Source organism: Mustela nigripes, chromosome 13 (assembly GCF_022355385.1).
Source record: "Mustela nigripes isolate SB6536 chromosome 13, MUSNIG.SB6536, whole genome shotgun sequence".
NCBI classification, from domain to species: Eukaryota; Metazoa; Chordata; class Mammalia; order Carnivora; family Mustelidae; genus Mustela; species Mustela nigripes.
In genome coordinates, this window is record NC_081569.1 from 142,609,080 (window position 1) to 142,629,188 (window position 20,109).

General features: G+C 48.5%; 1 protein-coding gene across 7 annotated transcripts in view; it reads left to right on the forward strand.

Moving 5' to 3' along the window:
- Window positions 1-20,109, forward strand: part of TRAF3 (TNF receptor associated factor 3) — a 118,799-nt gene that overhangs the window by 88,874 nt on the left and 9,816 nt on the right. For 5 of the 7 annotated variants that reach the window (XM_059374041.1, XM_059374036.1, XM_059374038.1 and 2 more), the window contains exons 5-10: window positions 1,908-2,012; window positions 2,854-3,021; window positions 9,728-9,808; window positions 12,489-12,563; window positions 14,172-14,264; window positions 18,185-18,325. In XM_059374041.1, the coding sequence (XP_059230024.1) occupies window positions 1,908-2,012; window positions 2,854-3,021; window positions 9,728-9,808; window positions 12,489-12,563; window positions 14,172-14,264; window positions 18,185-18,325 (663 nt within the window). The remainder of the gene's footprint in view (window positions 1-1,907; window positions 2,013-2,853; window positions 3,022-9,727; window positions 9,809-12,488; window positions 12,564-14,171; window positions 14,265-18,184; window positions 18,326-20,109) is intronic. The other 2 variants (XM_059374042.1, XM_059374043.1) reach the window with 2 other exon arrangements.

Sequence of the window (20,109 nt, forward strand, 5' to 3'; positions counted from 1 at the left end):
CTTCCCGGGGTTCACCGCTGCTGCAGGCTGCACTCTGTCAAAGGGAGGGGCTTGTTTCTAAGAAAACAGTCACCCAGCTACCCCTGATCTTAGCATGGCCACTAACTTATTAAAGTGTGTCTGACCCCTGTGATCGAGGTAGAGGTTCAAACAACGGACCTGGTCTGTCTCAGTTCAGAATTATAATCCCTATTTTTCAATGGCATTAGTAAGTGGAGAAGAATTACTAGTTTTGTTGGAGCGCCGTGAATGATAGCGACTAATGCCTTGGATCCTCATGGGAAAGGGGGCTTGAGACCAAGATCGTCTGCTAGTCGCTGTCAGGCCTCAGGCTCCTCATTTATGTAATGGGACAGATGTAGTAAATCATCTCAGCTCTAAATTCTGTACTTCAACTGTTTTGACATTGCCAATCTTTGTTTTGTATCCATAAAGTTTAACTCAAATGACTTAAGAAACTTAATGCCACAAAAAAGAAGTTTATTTCCCACTGGCTAAAAATACCTGTTTGGTGACTTTAGTGTGTTTTTAAAAAGGTCATGTTTATGAAGGATTAGATTTGACTCCAAATTACTTTATTTTTAACTCTTAGCAGCTGTTGATTCTATTTTTTTGCCTGTGGAGTTGAGAAAGGCATATTAAGATCCTGTCTATTTTTTCACTGTTACAGAGTGTTAACATATAGGAGTTTCTTAGAAATGCCTGAAGATGAAGACGGTCTAGACTGTGTTGCTGGAAAGAATGAACCTCCTTGTTTTCTAAGGGGAAAATATAAAGAAAGAAAGAAAGAAAGAAAGAAAGAAAGGTTTTCATTTTCAAAGGGAAACATTTTCTTTCTTTCTTTCTTTCTTTCTTTTTTTTTTTTTTAACTTTTAAAGATTTTATTTGAGTAGTGGGAGGGACAGAGGGACAAGCAGGCTCCCCACCGAGCAGGGAGCCCAACGCAAGGCATAATCATAGGACCGTAGGATCATGACCTGAGCCAAAGGCAGACACTTAACAGACTGAGCCACCCAGTCGCCCCCAAAAGGAAAGATTTTCATTATTGGATTAACTTCAGTCACTGCACTATTTATTTAAAAGAGGGCAGTTTTGGGTGCCTGGGTGGCTCAGTTGGTTGGACGACTGCCTTCAGCTCAGGTCATAATCCTGGAGTCCTGGGATCGAGTCCCGCATCAGGCTCCCAGCTCCATGGGGAGTCTGCTTCTCCCTCTGACCTTCTCCTTGCTCATGCTCTCTCTCACTATCTCTCTCTCAAATAAATAAATAACATCTTTAAAAAAAAATAAAAGAGGGCAGTTTTTTTTAGTAGCAGGCTAATACTGCCTCCTTTTTGGTGAAAATGATTTATGAGGGATATAACCTCAGGAGAAAGGACTATAATGTTTTACAAACCGTCTGCAAGATACGATCTTCTACAGTAGTTTTGTATTTCTTTACCAAGTGACCTACACAGGCATTGAGTGATAGTGGGCTCTGCCCTTGTCCCTTGGTTGGTGCGGTCCACCCATGGCTGCCCCCGCAGAGCTGGCTCCTGGAAGTCCCCAGAGTCCAAATACGAACCTGGTCCTCATGCGTCCTCACCTTGAGATCACATCAGAGTTGACCCAGAGTATTTGGATGCTCCAAAGTGATCTTTAATTATTTCGTGTAACTTGTTTTCATTTGGCTTATCTAATAAAAGATGGTAGTTAAGGTTGTATTATTTGAATTGTGACTCTTAGTGGGAACATCTCCTTCATTCTACTTTAGAAATTAGAAATTAAGATGGTCCTTAATGCCTTCTGAGGTCCACTTAAGGGATGCTCTCCTGATTTTTTTTTAAAGTGGTTTTGCCTTCTCTGAAGTAGCAGCATGTGGAGATTAAGCAATATTAATCCTCTGAAATAACCATCTTCCTGTTTCAGGTGTTTAAGGATAATTGCTGCAAGAGAGAGATTCTCGCTCTTCAGATCTACTGCAGGAATGAAGGGGAAGGCTGCACAGAGCAGTTGACGCTGGGACACCTGCTGGTAAGTCCTGGGGGTCGTGCTCGGTGCTTCCATTACGAAATAGAACTCCTTGGGGCGCCTGGGTGGCTCAGTCGATTTTGCATCAGACTCCTGATTGCAGCTCAGGTCACGGCCTCAGGGTGGTGAGATGGAGCAGCCGCCCCCCACTTGGCTCTGTGCTTAGCGGGGAATCTGCTTGAGATTCCCTTTCTCCCTCGGCTCCTCCCCCGATGTGCACACACTCACACTTTCTCTCTCTGAAATAAATAAATCTTTAAAAAAAAAAAAAAAGGAGATACAACAGCCTGATCAGTGTGATGTGGTACCCTAAGACCATGGTTACGCTGATTGTCAAAACACAACCAAACATGAAAGCATTCCAAGCCACTGAGGTATGAAATGTTATTTTTATGACATCATTGGCAGAATTGCCAACTGGTTTTTAAACACCCCCACCCTATTTAGGATGGAGAGAAATCCGAACCGGTTTTTAATTTTGGAAGGCCCAGGAAAACCTTCTGAATTGTTTTTTTTTAAACCATGAAATTCCACATAACTTTTATGGCTTTTTTTTTTTTTTAATTAGCATCTTATTTTATCCTGGAAGGATACTCAAACTGGAGTAAAACAAATTCCTTAGCCGATAACCTGACACCCAGGAAGGAGAGTTGGCTTACTCCTTCAAAAGCAGTATAGTTTGGGTAATCACTAAATAGAGCGCAAAACTCATTGTCTCTCAATACATTTGTCACTCTTCTCTGTGAAAAACTGCTCTAGCAGCAAGCGGAGATGTTTCTGGAGAATCTGTATTTCAGATTGAATTTCTTTGCCAGTTAAGAACCTTGAAATGTTTGTTTTACAGGTGCATTTAAAGAACGATTGCCAGTTTGAAGAGCTTTCGTGCGTCCGTGCTGACTGCAAAGAAAAAGTGTTGAGAAGAGACCTGCGTGACCACGTGGAAAAGGCCTGCAAGTACCGGGAGGCCACGTGCAGCCACTGCAAGAGTCAGGTTCCGCTGATCACCCTCCAGGTGCGCCGCCCCTCCACCTGCAGCTCCGCCCAAGTGTAATTGTGTCACCGAATAGCATTTTAAAGCACTATTCTAACAGGAATAAAGAGAAAACAGGAGGAAATGGCAGTTTTCATCTGGCTTTAATTCAGAGTTAAGCTTTATTTGTTTTGCCCATTTTGATTTGTATAATTAACATTTTCCTATTTCCCTTGATTGACTATCATTTGGAATGCCAAAAAAAAAAAAATGAAGACTAATTATCAAAAAAGGTAGAATTTTTCTCTTGTCCCAGGGAATGTCCTCAAAATCTTGTTGGATTGCTTGATCTTTTAAGCAGCTCTGGGACATAATCATCACTTCAACAGGGTAATTCATCCTGCAGCATCGAAGTGCAGCTGTTTGTCTTGGAGAGAGATGAGAATTTCACATTTTTCATGCCTTGATTATTTTGGCACGGTTCTATATTGTGTGTGTGTGTTAGAGATCAGATCCCTTATCTGTAAGTTAGAGATGTTGGGGGTGGAGGACAGACTTTAAAAACCAATCGATATTACAGTAACCCCCAAATATTTGTCCATTTCTTGCACAAATATTCACTGAGTACCTACTGTGTGCTGGGCACTGTTCTGAGAGCTGTGGGTTCAGTGGTGATGCTCAGCTTCTAGTGGGAAGAAGTAATTAACAGGCAAATGTAACGTGGAGTAGTGATTTGTACTATGAAGAAAAATGCACTAGCATCCATCATGGAAAAAGAGGTGGTCAGGGCTGGCCTCTCCAAGGCAGTCAGGGCCCAGTGTGGGATGAGTGCCCAGAGCGGAGAGAACAGCTAGGAGGGCACAGGTTCTGAGATGGGACTGACTTGGCAGGTGGATTTCAGGAATGGTGAGAGGCGGTGCAGAGGTGATGGGTAGCAGGGGAGAGGGTGGGGCTAGGCACTGGGCAGCTTGAGCAAGGGGTTGATGTCAGAGTTCCCCATCAGGTGCAGCACTCTGGCAGGTGCGACACGTAGGCATGGGGTAAGAGGAGAATATAGAGGCAAGGCAGTGTTGGTCTGTGCGACCAGGTACACTGGGACACATTGGGAAGGTAGAGGCAGTGGGATTAGCCCACGGCTTAAATACAGAGTATGTGTTAAGGACAACGCCCGGTGTCTGTAGCTGGATCAGCTGGATGAACTCTTGAGGTGGGGCTTACTGGAGCATCGCAGGCTTGAGGGGAGAATAGGGGAGTGGTCTGGGCTACTGGTGCATCTTAGGTGGTCCCTGTAGCCTTGGGGACAGAGGCTTGGGACACCCTAATGCTTACAGACTGCAAAGAGTGAGGTCGTCTAGCAGTGGCCAGTGTGGAAGGGTCAGCAGAGTGGAGCTCCAGCGCCAGCAGGAGCTGGAGAGGATTTGTGTGTGGGCAGGAGGGGCAGACGTTGCTGAGAGGCTGGGGGCCGCTGGGAATGACGTCTGCACTCGGCAGGACCATCATTGATGGGACCAAGACGGGAGAGGGCCAGAGACATGCAGCCAGGCTGTCTGGCCAGGCAGTTCCTGGTGGATGTTCTACCGCATTTATTGACCAAAATTTAGGACAGGTTTTTTTTTTTTTAATGAAATGAAAAGTGCTTTGCTTAATTTTTAAATTTTTTAATTTTAATTTTTTTTTTAAAGATTTTATTTATTTACTTGACAGACAGAGATCACAAGTAGGCAGAGAGGCAGGCAGAGAGAGAGAGAGAGGAGAAAGCACCGCTCCCCAAGGAGCAGAGAGCCCGATGTGGGGCTTGATCCCAGGACCCTGAGATCATGACCTGAGTCGAAGGTAGAGGCTTTAACCCAGGCGCCCCAAGTCCTCTGCTTCATAATCTACATGTTTATTACCTTTGTGCAACTTTCCTGTGTCTGCGATTTTCTTCTCTTGTGAAGTTTTCTTCCTGTATGATTTCTGTAGACGTTCCCAGCTATTAAGGACTTTCAGGAACCATGGAAAATAGAAACAGGGTTTGACCTAATAATAATTATATGAATATATGAATTATATGAATAATTCCTTCAGTGAGTCAGTTCAGATGAATGAGACGTGTACTTAATGAGTAACGCGGTAACACTTACACACGTTGGTATGTTGCTGTCAAAGTTATACTTCGCTTCTTGCAAAAACCAGTTATTTTTATTTGCAGAATAGAATCCAGAAATTAATTTCATTCAAGAAAGACTTGTGAGTGTGTCACTTAGACACTGTGTAAGTAACTGACTCTGAACACCAGACTAGGCTGTAAAGAGACTGGTTTTATTATTATATTTTTATTTTTTAAAAGATTTTAGTTATTTATTTGACAGAGAGAGACACTGTGAGAGAGGGAACACAAGCAGGGGGAGTGGGAGAGGGAGAAGCAGGCTTCGCGCTGAGCAGGGAGCCCAATGTGAGGCTCAATCCCAGGACCCTGGCATCAAGACCTGAGCCAAAGGCAAAGGCTTAACAACTGAGCCACCCAGGCACCCCTAGAGACTGGTTTCAAAGTAACAAGTATGGACTCTGAAAAACAACCTGAGGGTTTTGAAGGGGCGGGGGTGGTGGGAGGTTGTGGGAGCCAGGTGGTGGGTATGAAGGAGGGCACGGATTGCACGGAGCACTGGGTGTGGTGCAAAAACAATGAATTCTGTTATGCTGAAAAGAAATTTAAAAAAAAAAGTAGCAAGTAGGGGTTCACCTGGCCCAGGTCACCGTGGTGAAACCTTCCTGACAGCAGGCCTGGGATGGGGCTCCCGAGTCTCTTCCTGTTGGCTAGGAATGCACTCAATCTCATCCCTGTCCTGCCGTGGGCTTCTTTTTAGGAAGAGCGAGCAACTCAGAGGCATGTCTACAGCCCAGTCACCCTGACATCCCCACGTTTCCATGTCTTATGAAGGGCGTCAATACTCTGGGTGTTGATGAGATCCAGGATGATAAAGCATCAAGCACTTGGCCCATTACAGCTCGTAGGAAAATTTCTTTCCTATGTTTAAACCAGGCTATTGATGTGACATCAGCTGTTTTCAAGTTGTTTTATCTTAATCTGTAAATCGTTAGCAGAATCTAAAGTGCCAGGAAAGAATCCCCACTAACACATCTAGTCTGGAAACTATCGAATGTGGTGGTCTCTTTTTTTTTTAAAGATTTTATTTATTTATTTGACAGACAGAGATCACATGTAGGCAGAGAGGTGGAGGGGGGGGCCTCCCTGCTGAGCAGAGAGCCCGATGTGGGGCTCAATCCCAAGACCCTGGAATCATGACCTAAGCTGAAGGCAGAGGCTTTAACCCACCGAGCCACCCAGGCGCCCCATGAATGTGGTCTCTTTGAACAGTTCTGTTAATTTGTGGAGAGTCAGAATTCTAGCAATCTCCTTTTCTGGGAAAATGTGTGCCTTGTAATGGGAATCTATCGTGTAGGCGCAGCCACGGCAGAGGACCGTTCGGCGCTGTGTTACTAGGTGGAACATTCCTGTACTCAGCTCGTTAGCAGTCCCTGCGGTAGCTGTGAGAGAGACTGTCACCCGTACACAGCCGGAGACAGGGCCCAGCGTAACCGTGCGGCGGAGCTCTGGGGGCAGCCCCACCTGTGCCGTCGGCTGGGGCGGGGCCCAGTCGGCGGTGCGGACCCAGTCGGCGGTGCGGACTCCGCACACTTCAGGGGACGAGGCCGGGTAATTCCAGGGCAGCGCTCCCGTCGGGCGGTGCGGACTGAGCGCCCCCAGCTACACACCGCGCGGGCGTCAGCCCGAGAAGCACGACACTCCGCCAGCTCCCGGGAGATTCACAGGGTAGAGTTCCGTTTTAGTAAAATTCTAAACAGTATTTTGTCTGGCTCACACTGATGTGTAACATAACTTTTTTAAGCAAAGAAAGTAGAGACACAAAATTCGGATATTCGGGCGAGGGGTTCCTCCCTGGGGGAAGGTGATGGGGGAAGAGAGGACACACAGGCAAACGGAATCTCAGTTACATTCTCATCTTGGCCGGTGTCCCCCGTGTGGTTCTGCTCTATGACTCCCACACGGGTCACATCTATTCTGTGCCTGTCAGAGTAACGATTAATTTGGTAGACAGGACAACTTATTCGTATGGAGTTAATTCTTATGTATGAGTAGGTTATCTGGTTTTTTCAATAGGTGTGTTGTTTTCCTGGGGCTGCCGTAACAACGTGCCAGGGAGCTGGTGGCTTAGAACACAGCAGTGTGCTCCGTCGCAGTGCTGGAGGCCAGAAAGCCAGACCCAAGGTCCTGCCGGGGCCATGTTCCTCCTGAGGGCTCCAGGAAAGGCCCCTTCCCGCCTCTGCCAGCTTCTGGAGGCTGTGGTCCTCGGCGTTCCTTGGCTGGCAGCCGTCTGCCTCCCTGCTCAGATGCCACCTTCTGGGGCATGTCCTCTCCTCTCATGAGGGCACCTATGGTTGGAGTCAGGGCCCACCCTAATCCTAACCACCCCCCTGCCCTGGGGCCTCATCTTCACTGATTTCATCTGCAAGGACCTGATTTCCGATTTGCCCACTACTGTGGGCAAAAGCCATGAAACAGCGATTCACAGAAGCTATATATGATTAATAAATATCAAAATATACTTACTGGTACATTATTAAGTAATTGCAGATCGCAGCTACTGCCTTTTCGACCTGTCATGTCAAAGACTGAAATGTCTGATGGAGCTGACAAGGGTGTAGGAGCATGTGTTCCTGTGACGGCGGGCGTGTGTTTGTGTATGGTTCTCAGAGAGCAGTTTGGCAATATCTATCAAAATCCATTTAAAATACCTGTACCCTTTGACAGCCAACCAAGCCTACTTCTAGAAATGTATTCTTCTGGTATGCTCGCGTGTCCACAGAGACCCTGGCTTGAGGGTACTGCAGGATCTGGCCCCAGCCTCTCCTCCCACCATCCCCCGGCCCGCCGTCCTGGAACGCGGCCCCCACCCGCTGCCACGTCCTCCTCAGAGCCCCCGTCCGGGAGCTCCCACCCGTGTTCCTGCCTGGTCTCCGTTCCCCACAGTGGTGCTCACCTGTGTGCCTGCTGTCCTCCTCGGGCGTCTGCGGCAGCGGGCCAGCACCTGGCACATACCTGGCCTTGGGAATGGAGGTGGGCTCAAGGGCAGGCCCTGGGGGGAGGTGTGGCCTCTGCGGACCGTGGAGCCTGTTCCCTCTCCAGGCCTGTGACTGATCAGGGAGGGAGGTTCAGCCACTCCCCCGAGTTACAGATCAGGCAGGGAGGTGAGGCCATTTGCCCAGGGCTTTCCACGGAAAGACAAAACCCTGGGATGCCTGGGTGGCTCAGTCCTTAAAGCGTCTTCCTGGCTCCCTGCTTGGCGGGAAGCCTGTTTCTTCCTCTGCCACGCCCCTTGCCTGTGTTCCCTCTCTAGTGGTGTCTCTCTTATTTGTTTATTTAAATAAATAAAATCTTTAAAAAAAAAAAAAAGGGAAGAAAGACAGACAAAGCCTAGACTTGGTGGCACCTGGGAACTTGGGGATTCTGAGCACAGCCAGGCAGAATAGAAAGCCAGTGCCGCTGCCCGCTGTCCCCCTGCCCTAAATATGGTGCCTTTTATGGGAGGCCTGCTGGTAGGCTCAGTCCAGTCAGGTGCTTTCTACTGAGCTCCGAGCAGTTGTGGACTTGCCCTCTGAGGGCTCTGCAGGCCTCTGAGGCCCAAGCCCAGGAGCAGAGCCATCTCTGGACTACATACCCTACCCGAGCTTCGGAACACACCGAAGAAAGCTGAGTGCGTGCCCTCGTTGTCCTTGGTCCGCACTGTGCCTGCCTAGTTGGACTGAGACTCTCGGCTCTGTCCCCCACTCTCCCACACCCCCATCATTCACTGTCACAGCAGCATGACTGTGGAGGCCCTAATCTGGAAAATCCAGATGAGAATCAGAAGTATCCCAGGGTCATAAGGAAAACAGCACCAAGTTCGTTCTTGCTCGGTGATGTAGCCTCCAGGAGCCTGTCCCACAAGTTGTGTTGCATGGCCTGCAGTTACAGGCCTGTCTTGTGGCCCTTTGTCATGTGTCTGGTGATGCTCTCCAGGGCTCTTGGAATTGATGTCCTGGTGACCAGCTCTCCCTGTAACTGCTACTGAACAGATATCCGTCCAGCAGGTGCCTGTGCCATGGGCTGAACGGTAGTCCTCATCCAGGCCCTGTAGAGTTGAAATGTATACCATCCAAAGAAGGGCTACACCAGAATTTGTCCCTAGTTTCCATGCATTATAGACAACCTAGTAAAATTCCAGGGCAGTAATTTAAATACCCAGTGGCTCGTGCTGTTTGCAGGTGTTGGAAAAGCATCACTTCCAGATCCAAACCTGAGAAGCCAAAGGAAAACCACCCGTTTCTCCAGCAAATAGAGTCTGGACCCTGGGCTGCTGTGCGAGCAGCCACAGGGCCAAGTCTGCCGATGCCCATGGCCCAGGGTGGCATCCACACAGATGGGCGATTCCTGGTGGGCGCCGCTCCGGGCTCCCTCCCCCCACACCAGTGCCCCCTCACGTGGCCCTCACCTGTCAGACTGGGGTAGATCTCCCAAGATGCCTTCTGTTTTGGCTCTCAGACTTCAAGCGTGAGGACTCCCCGAATGCGTCAGGAGCCAGGGAAACTGGGCCAGGGAGTGGAGTGCCCTGTGGTGGTTCATGGTGACGTTGCAGATACCGGTGGCATCTGAGGGAAGGCAGGTGGTGTGTCTCAAAGTTGACGACGCTTTCTCTTTTTCCTCCAGAAACATGAAGACACGGAGTGTCCCTGTGTGGTGGTGTCCTGCCCCCATAAGTGCAGTGTCCAGACCCTGCTGAGGAGTGAGGTAAGGGGCATGGCCAGGCCTGCGGAGGAGCTGGTGACAGCCTGAGGACTAGCAGCCTGACACTCTGTCCTTCCCCAGTAGCTGAAGTCGAAGGTTTTCATGGAGCACGAGAGTGATATGTAGAAAGACAACAGAGAACCTCATGCTATTTTGGGGCATCAAAAATTTCAGAAGCAAGCAAATAAATGCTACAGAGTGGTTAAATTCAGAGCAAAATATGGTTAAGAACTGAGAAAATGAAGTACAGTGCAAGCAAAGGTCATAACCTTGTAGGTTCTAAAAAAATCCATTTTATAATCTGTAAAATAGGAATTCCTATAAGATGATCTCAAAATAAATGATGTTACAGACACTGCTGACCCACTTGGCTGTGTATGCTGTGCAGGGTTGGTGCTGGGGAGCAGATGGGCCTGGAGGCGTTCCCCACATTTCAGGGATCAGCTAGCAGGGCCCAGTGTAGCCTCCCCAGAGGTCATGTGTCTCACGCTGCCCTTGGGCATGCTTTCTTTAAGGCAGGTAGATTTACATGAATTTAATTTGACCAGGATATATCTAGATGGAGAAATTCCAAGGTTTCTTAAATGGTTTGCCACCTGGTCCTGATCTGGAGCCCCTTTGATTGCTGTTTGGGGAGCACCTGGGGCTCCTGTGCCCCCTGGTCCCCCCACAGGTCCCTCAGGCCCGGGTGCTCTCATCTAAGGAGGCTGCTCCCCTCAGCCTTTGCAACAGCCTGGAGTTTTACCCCTGAACATTGGCGAGGTGAGGGTTGGTGTCTTATATCCCCACTGAGCAAGAGGACCTCTGTGGGTCTGGAGCCAGGGACACAGGGTACAGAGAAGACCCCCAGAACCCCTCTCGGCCAGAGCATGTCCTCCCAGGAAGGTACTCTGCTAGGCCAGGGCAGGGTCTTCCTGGGCGGTCATGGCCCCAGACCTGTAGTGTGCCTCTGGGAGTGGCAGGGAGACATGTATGGATTTCCACAACTAGGATATCCCTCTGCTGAAGCGAATGGGTGACGTGTCCACAGTATTGAAGGGATCACCAGGGTTTTATACGCTTTCCAGAATTTTCAGTCAGGGCTACCTGAATTAGGGACAGAAGCTAACTCCATTTGCCTCTAAGTTATTTTTCTTTTACAAATCTTTAAACCTGCATTTATCTTGGGTTTCTGGTAAATGATGCTACTGGTCTATGAATCATCCTTGCCTCTTTTCCGGGCTCCTGCCAGGGAGCATGGTACAGGCTCTAAGAGGAACGATGATGAGCCAGGTTAGGAGAAAGCGTGACCCTGAATTAACAGTGGCCCAATGAAAATGACATCAGACCCTGTGTCCCTGATTTTAATACCAGAGGCGCTGGCTGGATAGGTTCATGATCATAGCACTGGCCTGAAAAAGTAGATCTTAAAACTTCGAAGGTGACATTACTACGCATGGTCTCACGCTATGTCTCTCTGCCAGTCACCTGGGCTCTCCCTTTTGGGCGCGTTCCTCCAGGTGCCGGCCAGAGCTTCGTGGCCAGAAGCTGGTCTGCTAGAATTGTGACCACCGTGGTCTGCCATGGCTCAGAGACCTTCCACAGAGCTTGACCCATAGGCTCCCCGGGACTGTGGCCCTTCTCTGCAGCCCTCGCCACAGGCCTACTCTCCTCCCTGTCCTAAGTACTGACCTAAAGGGGAAAGACTCAGGAGCTTTTTGTGCTGGTGTATAGTGGCCAGGCCCAGGAGCCTCTGGGAATGTGTGTGTACACAGAAAAACGCGCGCCCAGCTCTGCAGTGCGCTTAGACACCCCCTCTCCTAATTCAGGGTCTAATTGTTCTCTATAAAGAAGATCTATCCTTAGAGTTTCCTGATGAGAATTTCTTCAATAAAAGAAGAAGCTGTCCTTAAATCCTATCAGCCTAATGAGTAGTATTATGTCTTTAAAATGTAGATGTTTCAATTCCCTTTTCTCTGGAGAGGGTATCATAAGTGGTTTTTATTTGACAATTTACCAATATTTAAGCTGAACAAAGGGGTTTTTCCTTGTACAAGGAGTTATCCTCTCCTGATCTCTCTTAATTTGCTTCTACCAATTAGAGGTGACAATACTAAGATTGTTAGAGTGACCTTAGCGATCTGTGAGAGGCTACATGGGTTTATGGGCACTCAGAGGGAAAAAAAAGTCTTTCCAGAAGAAGGAAAAACTCATCTTGTTATCTTGAGTATTGAGAGTAATGGTACATCGTGTAAGCTTGCTTCCAAAATATATTTATTTTTGTGTACCGTATATTAGGTGTGTGACCCAGTTACATCCTGAATGCTTTCTCTTTTTTGTGTTTCATGCAACTTTTGTTTATAGTCTTTAAATGTTCATTTCAGTTTACGTTTCTCCCTTTCTTTTTAAAATGCTGGCGCTGCAGACGGCATGTCACATTTTGAATAATTTGTTCTAAAGAAACTGTAGGTTTAAGAAATGTTACAGTAACCGTATTTCTGTATATTGGCGTATATATGTGTATACCCGTGACAGTAGTGTAAATTTACTGCCTTGAGCCCAGGAAGCAGGTGGTGTACACACACCCGTAGCTGATAAGCCCCCTTCGGGACAGTACAAACCAGATGCTCTCTGTGCCCTTAATGTGTTTGAACATTTTCATGCAGACGCTTGTGCCACAACTCACGTCTCTTTCCCGTTGCAGTTGAGTGCACACTTGTCAGAGTGTGTCAATGCCCCCAGCACCTGTAGTTTTAAGCGCTATGGCTGCGTTTTTCAGGTCAGTATCCACCATTTGTCCTTCCCGGTCACTGACATTCTGCCATGAGAGAAAGTTACTATCTTAACATCTTAACATGCAAGTTCTGGACCTGTAGTCTTTGTCATGGAGCCGAGTCACCGTGCTGCATGGGTGGTGAAAGCCACATGCAGCCACCGTGGGTGCTCGCTTTCCATGCCCGTGGTGTTCTGAGACCTGAGGAGGACACCGGTGCTGAGAAGGAAGTCAGGGCGTTAGCAGAACGACTCCATCTGAAACCGGCTAGGCAGTGGGACAAACAGGACTGACAGTCGTGGGGGGGGTGGTTCTGGAGAGATGGCTGTGGAATTGGAGCAAGTACTTGAATGTAAGTGCATGTCAAGCCAGACACGGTTGGGCGGCGTGTGCATCAGTACACAGCTGTGAGGACCGCGCTCGTGTGTCCTGTGGCATCTCCGCCACCCCTCGCGGAGCAGCCGTGTGGAGAGGGCGTCTCTGTCACCACCACACTCAGGCTGCCAGAAACCTGTGTCTGGGGTTTTTTTGTTTTTTAACACGTCTGAGATTGCTAGTGAATTTGAACTGAGTTTCATTGAAACGTGTGTCTCAATTTTAAAACTGATCAGAGGGCAGTATCTATTACAATTAAAGTATTTTATATTTAATTTTGTGTATTACCAATACATTGTTATGAAATCAGTACAGAGATACTGGCAACTCAGTATTTTCTTAGAAAGTAAAGAGCCCTGAGAGTGACTGTAGCCCACCCTTTGTCTCCATCTCTTAACGAGACGGAGCGCTCACCACTGTTATGTCGTATGTAGTTCCATTCATTCTGTGTATGTGTATATATATGTTTATATAGAGCGGTACTTATATCAACATATATATATGAATATTCTATGTACAGAGTATGTGTTTTGGAGATCATTAAAATGCTATTTGTGGCTTCTTAATTTTCTAATCCCAAAACAAATTATATTTCCATATGGATTATTTCCTTGCATATACAAAGTACTATTTCATGTGCTTATTACTGACTCTGATGTGGTCTCCATCTTATGTACTCTGTAGATTGTTTATGTTTTGTATGTAACTTTCCAAGTATACTTAGAACAGTGAGGAGCAATACGTTTTCTAATGCAGTATTTTTCCCTAATAAATTAATATTCTAGAAGATTATTTAGAATGCCACTTTGACTACATGTTCGCTCACTAGATTATTGTAGCACTGCCTAGCTGTAACTGCAAGTGTCTGCACATTTCCCATTTGTAGCTTTAAGGAAAAATTTATAAAAGAACAAAAGTGAGAGGTTTAAGATTTAATTTCTGGGCATTACAAATATGAAATGCAGATGAGAAGGCGCTTGGTAAGAAGTTGGAGGAGTATAGAGCATGAGCTGGAGCTCGCTGTAGACTTGCAGGCTGTTTGTCTTGCCAGCCTCCCCACCTGCACTTGGCAGAGCGGGCGCCGCCAAGCGCGGCCCCTCAAAGGCGTGGAGACCGCCCGCTAGCCGTGCAAGAGCAGGGCTCCCCTCCGTGTGTAGCACTGGGGTTAGGTCATGTGTTAGTCTTGCTGCGCTCCATGATGGAGTGATGGCTTAATGCACTGCGTCTCTGTTCTCGCAGGGGACAAACCAGCAGATTAAGGCCCACGAGGCCAGCTCCGCGGTGCAGCACGTCAACTTACTGAAAGAGTGGAGTAACTCTCTAGAGAAAAAGGTAACGCCAGACTGCTTCTCGCTTTTGTTGGCTTTTAATCATTTCTTCAAATTATTTAAAGAAGAAAATCTTTTTTATAGTTACTAATGGTTTTGGATAAAAGAAACAGTATCAAGAGAATGTCCAAAAAGTACATTGCTTTTCACTTGACCTTGAGCTCATAAATGAAGGCATTTGTGTGTGTTTGTTCTTTGTTTGTTAATTGCCAAGCAAGCATGCAGTGCCCACCCTCCGCCTTTTTTTTCCTAAATCACATTGTGGTTAACTTAGCATTGACCTAGAATGGGGATTCTCAGACTGCCAAACCTCCCCATCTCTCCCCATCAGCCTCGTCTTTTTGTAAGTAAGTTTTATTGGAATGCAGCCATACTCATTCACTTCCCTGTTGTCCATGGCTGCTTTTGCAGAGTTTAGGAGTGAGACAGAAACTGTACAGACCTCACAGCCCAAAATGTTTGCCCTCTGGCTCTTTGCAGAAAAAGTCTGCTGACTGCCAGTCTGGAAGGTGACCGGGGTTACGTGCTTCATGGTTCTTTGTCTTTTCTGAGCGATGCTGCCCGCCACGGGTGTTACTGTCGACTTCCTCACTGGATGCTTTGTGGAAGCCGGGTGCAGGGGCACTTGTCCTCCAGCTGGGCTGCTTCTCAGGGGGCCTGTGTGGTGGGGGCTGCCACCCCCTTAGCAGGCGCCTCCCCCATGTAGTACTTCTTCCCCGGGAGTTCTCCCTCCGCGGTGCTCCCCTAGGCCAGGCCTTCTGTTCATGAGGAAAACGTGAAAACCTCGGAGAACTGATAGAGAAGTTGTGACAGGATCTCTCACTGTGGCTTCTGTACAAAAACAGAAACACTTCAGTATTCAGGAAGCATTGGTGGAGAGTTTGCAGCAGGAGGGCACAAGGTGAATTAGAGCGGCCGGTAGGACTGATGTTTATCTTCTAAAGATTTGCAGAGATTTGAATACCTTGTTTCTGGCATGAAATCCAACCAATTTAAAAACAGAATGTGTTTGAACAAGTCCAAAATTGTTAATCAGAAGACTTGTGTGAACGCTGACATAAAGTAGCTCTTTCAATACGAATGTTGATGCTGAAGGTGAGAAGCGACGGAAGGGCTGGTCACACGTGCGAGTGCAGGTGCGGCAGCGGGAGGGTCCCCTTCACTGGTGACACGGACTGTGTGTGAGGAGTCGTTTGTGACTTCTGCAGGGACACACAGTACTTGCTCTGAGCTAATGATGGTTTACGAAAGTCTTCCCCTCGGTTTGAAGAATGTGTTGTTTCTGCTTTTTAAAAATGGTAGGCACCGACGGCAGGGTTCTCTGCCTCTCGTGCACTCGGCTTCTCACTTCGGTGACAGGTTCTCTCTCGTTGAAGATGCGCTGATTGCGCCCCAGTGCACGTGCACAGGTGTGATGCGGGGCCGCCCGCAGGCCGGTCGGGGAAGGTGCCCGCGAGTCTGTCCCCGGAGCCCAGGCTGCCCCCAGAGCTGAGCCCCGCGGCGCGGGTGCAGGGTGACCCTGGCAGTAGTGATGTGCCCCCACCCCCCGCGGCGGTGGCCTCGCTCCCCGGCATGGCGGCGTGTGCGCCCCTGGACGTGCCCGGCCCCGCGGCTTCCCGGCCCGCGAACACCCCGTGCGGACGCAGCCTGTCCCCTGCGAGGGCGGGACGCGCTGCCACGCGCTGCAGCAGCGCACCCGACATCTTTGCCCCCTTCGTCCCTCCCGGTCTCTGCCCGCAGAGTGACCCTGCGCACCGTTAGGACCGCGAGCCGGGCGGTGCCTGGTGTTTGCACTCAGTGGAGGGGCCTGTGTCTTCACTGGGCCCAGAAGCGAAGACCAGACACAGAACCGAGATACTCCTCTCTTCCGAGCATGGGGATCTATTTTCCGTTATACGGTTACTCAGCTGGAATCTCTTGGGTTATTTTGTTCACGTGTAGTGGAAAACAGCATGTTTGAGTTGGTTCAAAACCCCGACCCATCACATTCATGTCAAATTAAGGAAGTGCTGTTTTGTAAAATGTGGACTTGAGAACACCCATCTTCCGAGTTAGGGGAGCTTACAGGGAACTAGAGTGCCCCACCAAAACAGGCTGCAGTAAATGTTGTTCTCGGTGAGGAGGGCCTTGGGGAAGGACGGGGGACACCTGCGTTCATCTGCCTTGGGAACGTTCTGCTGTCTTCTTGGAAACACACCTGCCAGGTAGACTTGCCCATACACGTCATGTCTACGTGGTGGATGGGTGAGAGCTGGGTTCTGCAGGGTCCAGGAGTTGGATTCTTTGACTAAAAGAAATAAGTAAATGTTTACATTAGGGAGGTCCCTAAATCAAGAAGTTAAGCGTTTAATATGACGTGACATGTGCTCATTCATGTGAGGTGCTTCTGTGCATCCTCAGGTCGCTTGTTTTGTTGTAGGGGAAAAATGGCCATTGTTTCTGGAAATATTACCAAGATTTTTAATCAAAATCATTGGCATGCATGCAGGCTATTTCTTTTTTCTGGATATGAGACTAAAGAGTCTGGGAATCGTGTCCGGCTTGAGAGATGGGAATGAGTGAGCCATCGCTTTGGGAAAGGCAGACCCGCCTGCAGGAATGACCCGTGGCCCGTCTGTGTCGCCTGTGGGAGTCCAGGGGCGGAAGCGTATATTTCAGAGGAAAGTCCATGGGTGCTGAGTGACATGCTAGGCAAGTGACAAGTTCTTTTGCCTGTGAGACATCGCAGATTTCGTGTTCCTCAGTAAATAGGCATTTGTTCTAAAGTGAAGCAGACTGTGTCCTGGGCGCTGCCTGGTTGCCTGTGTTTAGGCAGGTTCTTCGCAGGGACGTTAGGAATCCGTGCTTTACCACACCCAGGTCTGTCCTGGGATGGCTTTGGGCCATTGCGTCAGGTGTTGGCTGGTATTCGGGGGGCACATCTGAGTGGAGGTGTCACAGCATTCCCCAGGGAGCCTGCCGTCTTCAGGGGCCACAGCCCAGTCCGCGCATAGGCGCATCTGTTGGGAGAGAGACCTTTCCGAGGGCCAGAGAGCCCCATGCAGAAGTCTGGTGAGAAGGTGGCCTTGCCAGACTTGCGCGCGGACTCCTCACCTGGGGGCTTTTAAGACCAAGTTAAATGGGTTCTTGGGAGCTAGTTATTTCCTAGAAAGAGATTTTTAAAAAGGTCCGTAGTGGGTTTAGAACTGCTCCCCAGCAGGCCCTTCCTGGGCTGACATGGTGTTGCCTGTCTTTATATACTCGGTTTCCTGGAAGGTCTTCTTGGGCCACAGGCCGGGCACACGGGCTCCGCAGCTCCGGGTCTCTGCTGCAGGGCTCGTTGTCAGCCTGAAGGAGTAAGTGAAGCACGAACGTAGCTTTGTTATTCTCTCTGTGCTTTCCCCTTGTGTTGGGAGAGCTTTCCAAAGTTCAGAAGAAGGCCCACTGGTGGAAGTGAGATAAATCACTGGGCTGCAACTAGTTCTTTTTAAAGTAAAATAGAATAAAAGAGAAAGTACCAGGACACATGGAAATGACTAGGGCGAGGATAGTTTTGGGATACCCGTTTCTCGGGTACACACAAACACACACGTCTGTATACGCAGGGTGAGAGGTGAGAACGTGTCTCCTGGTCAGTTTGAAAGCCACTCTGGTAGAAGGTTTATTTTTCAGCAAAAACTGTGGAAAGCGTGTCCCGTTCGTTCTGAAAGGCGGCTACTGCTGGGCTTTGCCTCACCGCAGTTCATTACCGGGGCACAGAGTGTAGGGTTTCCTGTTCGTTACCAGGACTTCCGTTTCCTGTGGAAAGGGATTTTTGTCCCCTGGAGCTTCCTCCAGGGAGCTAGTAGAGGGCCTGTATTGTGAAAATGCAAGTACTGTCATTGTAATTGTCATTAATTAATAAAACCACTTTTTGTTTCCTTAATTCAAGAATTTCTTTTTCAGGTTTCCTTGCTACAGAACGAAAGTGTAGAGAAAAACAAGAGCATACAAAGTTTGCACAATCAGATATGTAGCTTTGAAATTGAAATTGAGAGACAAAAGGAAATGCTCCGAAATAATGAATCCAAAATACTTCATTTACAGGTAAGAAGTTTAAGATGGTGGCTGGATCAAAGGGTGAGGAGCATGTCTGTGTTCTCCTTCCAGACTTTCTCAGGGAGCTGTTTGAGCAAAAGCCCTGACCTTTGTTAAACAGACGGCCTGTTTCTCTGAAGTGTAGACTGAGGACCTGGGCCACTGTTTCTTTCCCACTTTTCCCTGGAGAGCAAGCCCACTGGCTCTCCTCTGTGTCTTTGATTCGCTCTTGGTGAAGTCAGACTTAAAGCCTGCGTTTTAAAAAACTAGCTGTTTTTATTATTGTTTAAGATTACATATTGTTCAAGAGTAGTTATGTGTAAAGTTTCACTTCCTGAAGTGAAGTGAAGCCGATCTGTTTTGTTCTGAGTGTTCTGGCGACACGTACCCCACTTTATCTCACCACAGTGATTCAGATGTCCCTCAGAGCAAACGCGCAGACCTTTGCTGCTCTGAGAAAAGGTGATCGGGTAAAGAGCCTTCATTAGAATGTTGCTTCTCGTTTGTTATCAGCACAGGTGCTTGCCAGTACCTTGTTCCTGCAGATCTTACCCGCACACTAGTGTCCTCACGCCGTACGTCTGTTACACTGATTCCCACGTGTATCACACCCCCCCCCCCATGGAAAAATCACTACTGTGTTTCCAAGATGGCTTTTTAGTGCTTTTACTTAGGTGTGTTTCCTTAAATTATCTGGAAGATAAATTATTTCCAAGAGCTCAGAGTCACGGAGTCTTTGAGAATATCTTTCCTTGCATTTTACCATCAGAGATTACTCATAGTGGCTCGAATGGCATAGCGATTTATTAAATTAATTTCATCTGTGTTAAAACCTTGTGGTTGTCCAGAGACGAGGAAAAACACAATGAAATAATAGATTGTGCTAGGAAAGGTAAAGTCACTGGTATTGAATCAAGCTGGAACAAGTATGTCATGTGAAACAGCAGCAGGCCTCCTGCCGGCGAGTGCCCGTGGGAGTGTGCTTCGGGAGGCCCCACTCAGCTCCGAGCTGCTGGCAGCCTAACTGCGGGCCTGGGGCTCTGGGACGTGCGTGGAAAGGACACGGAAGTTGAAGCTAGACTGGAAAATCCCCTTAACAATAGCAACAGAAGAATGAGTAGGTAGTAGGTTCATTTGTACAGCATCCTTTATAACCAGAAAGGTGAGGGTCTCCGTCATGAGGTCATCGGGGCATTTGTCGGAACCTCTGATTACGCTACCTGCCTCTGCCACTTCCCCCTCTCCCAGGGTCAAAAATTTGAACTTACTTTAATTTACTTTTTAGTAGAGCTTAATCGTTCTACCGTGTATGATGTATATTTGAACACTTTGGTGATGGAATAAACTGAGATCTAGGAAAGGAAGGGGGAAAGCAGGTCGCTGGTGCCCAGAGCGTGGGGGCTGAGCAGCCAGCCAGTCTGTGCCCCTGATGGGTCCTAAGTAGGAGGGCGGCCACTCGCCACTGCTCCTCTCCACGGAGAGGAAGGCATGGTGGGAAACAGACTGGGCGGGGAGAAAGGCATGCAGATGCCTGCGCGTGCCACACCTGATCTTACGAAGTGCGAAGTGCGTTGGGACAGTGCTCCGCCCTCTGCCAGCGGCTTCTGAAGACTGAACCCCTCTGGGTGACGGTGTGATGGCAGAGGTGGCAGCCTGTGCTTCGCTGTGGGGCTGGCCCTGCGCGCAGAGTCAGGGCTCTTTGTCTTTAGGCAACGTGGGTGGATGACCTCCGTGGCTGGCCCCCCCGAGGCGCTGGCTGTCTGTGAAGCACGCTTGGCCTGGGGGCACGTCGC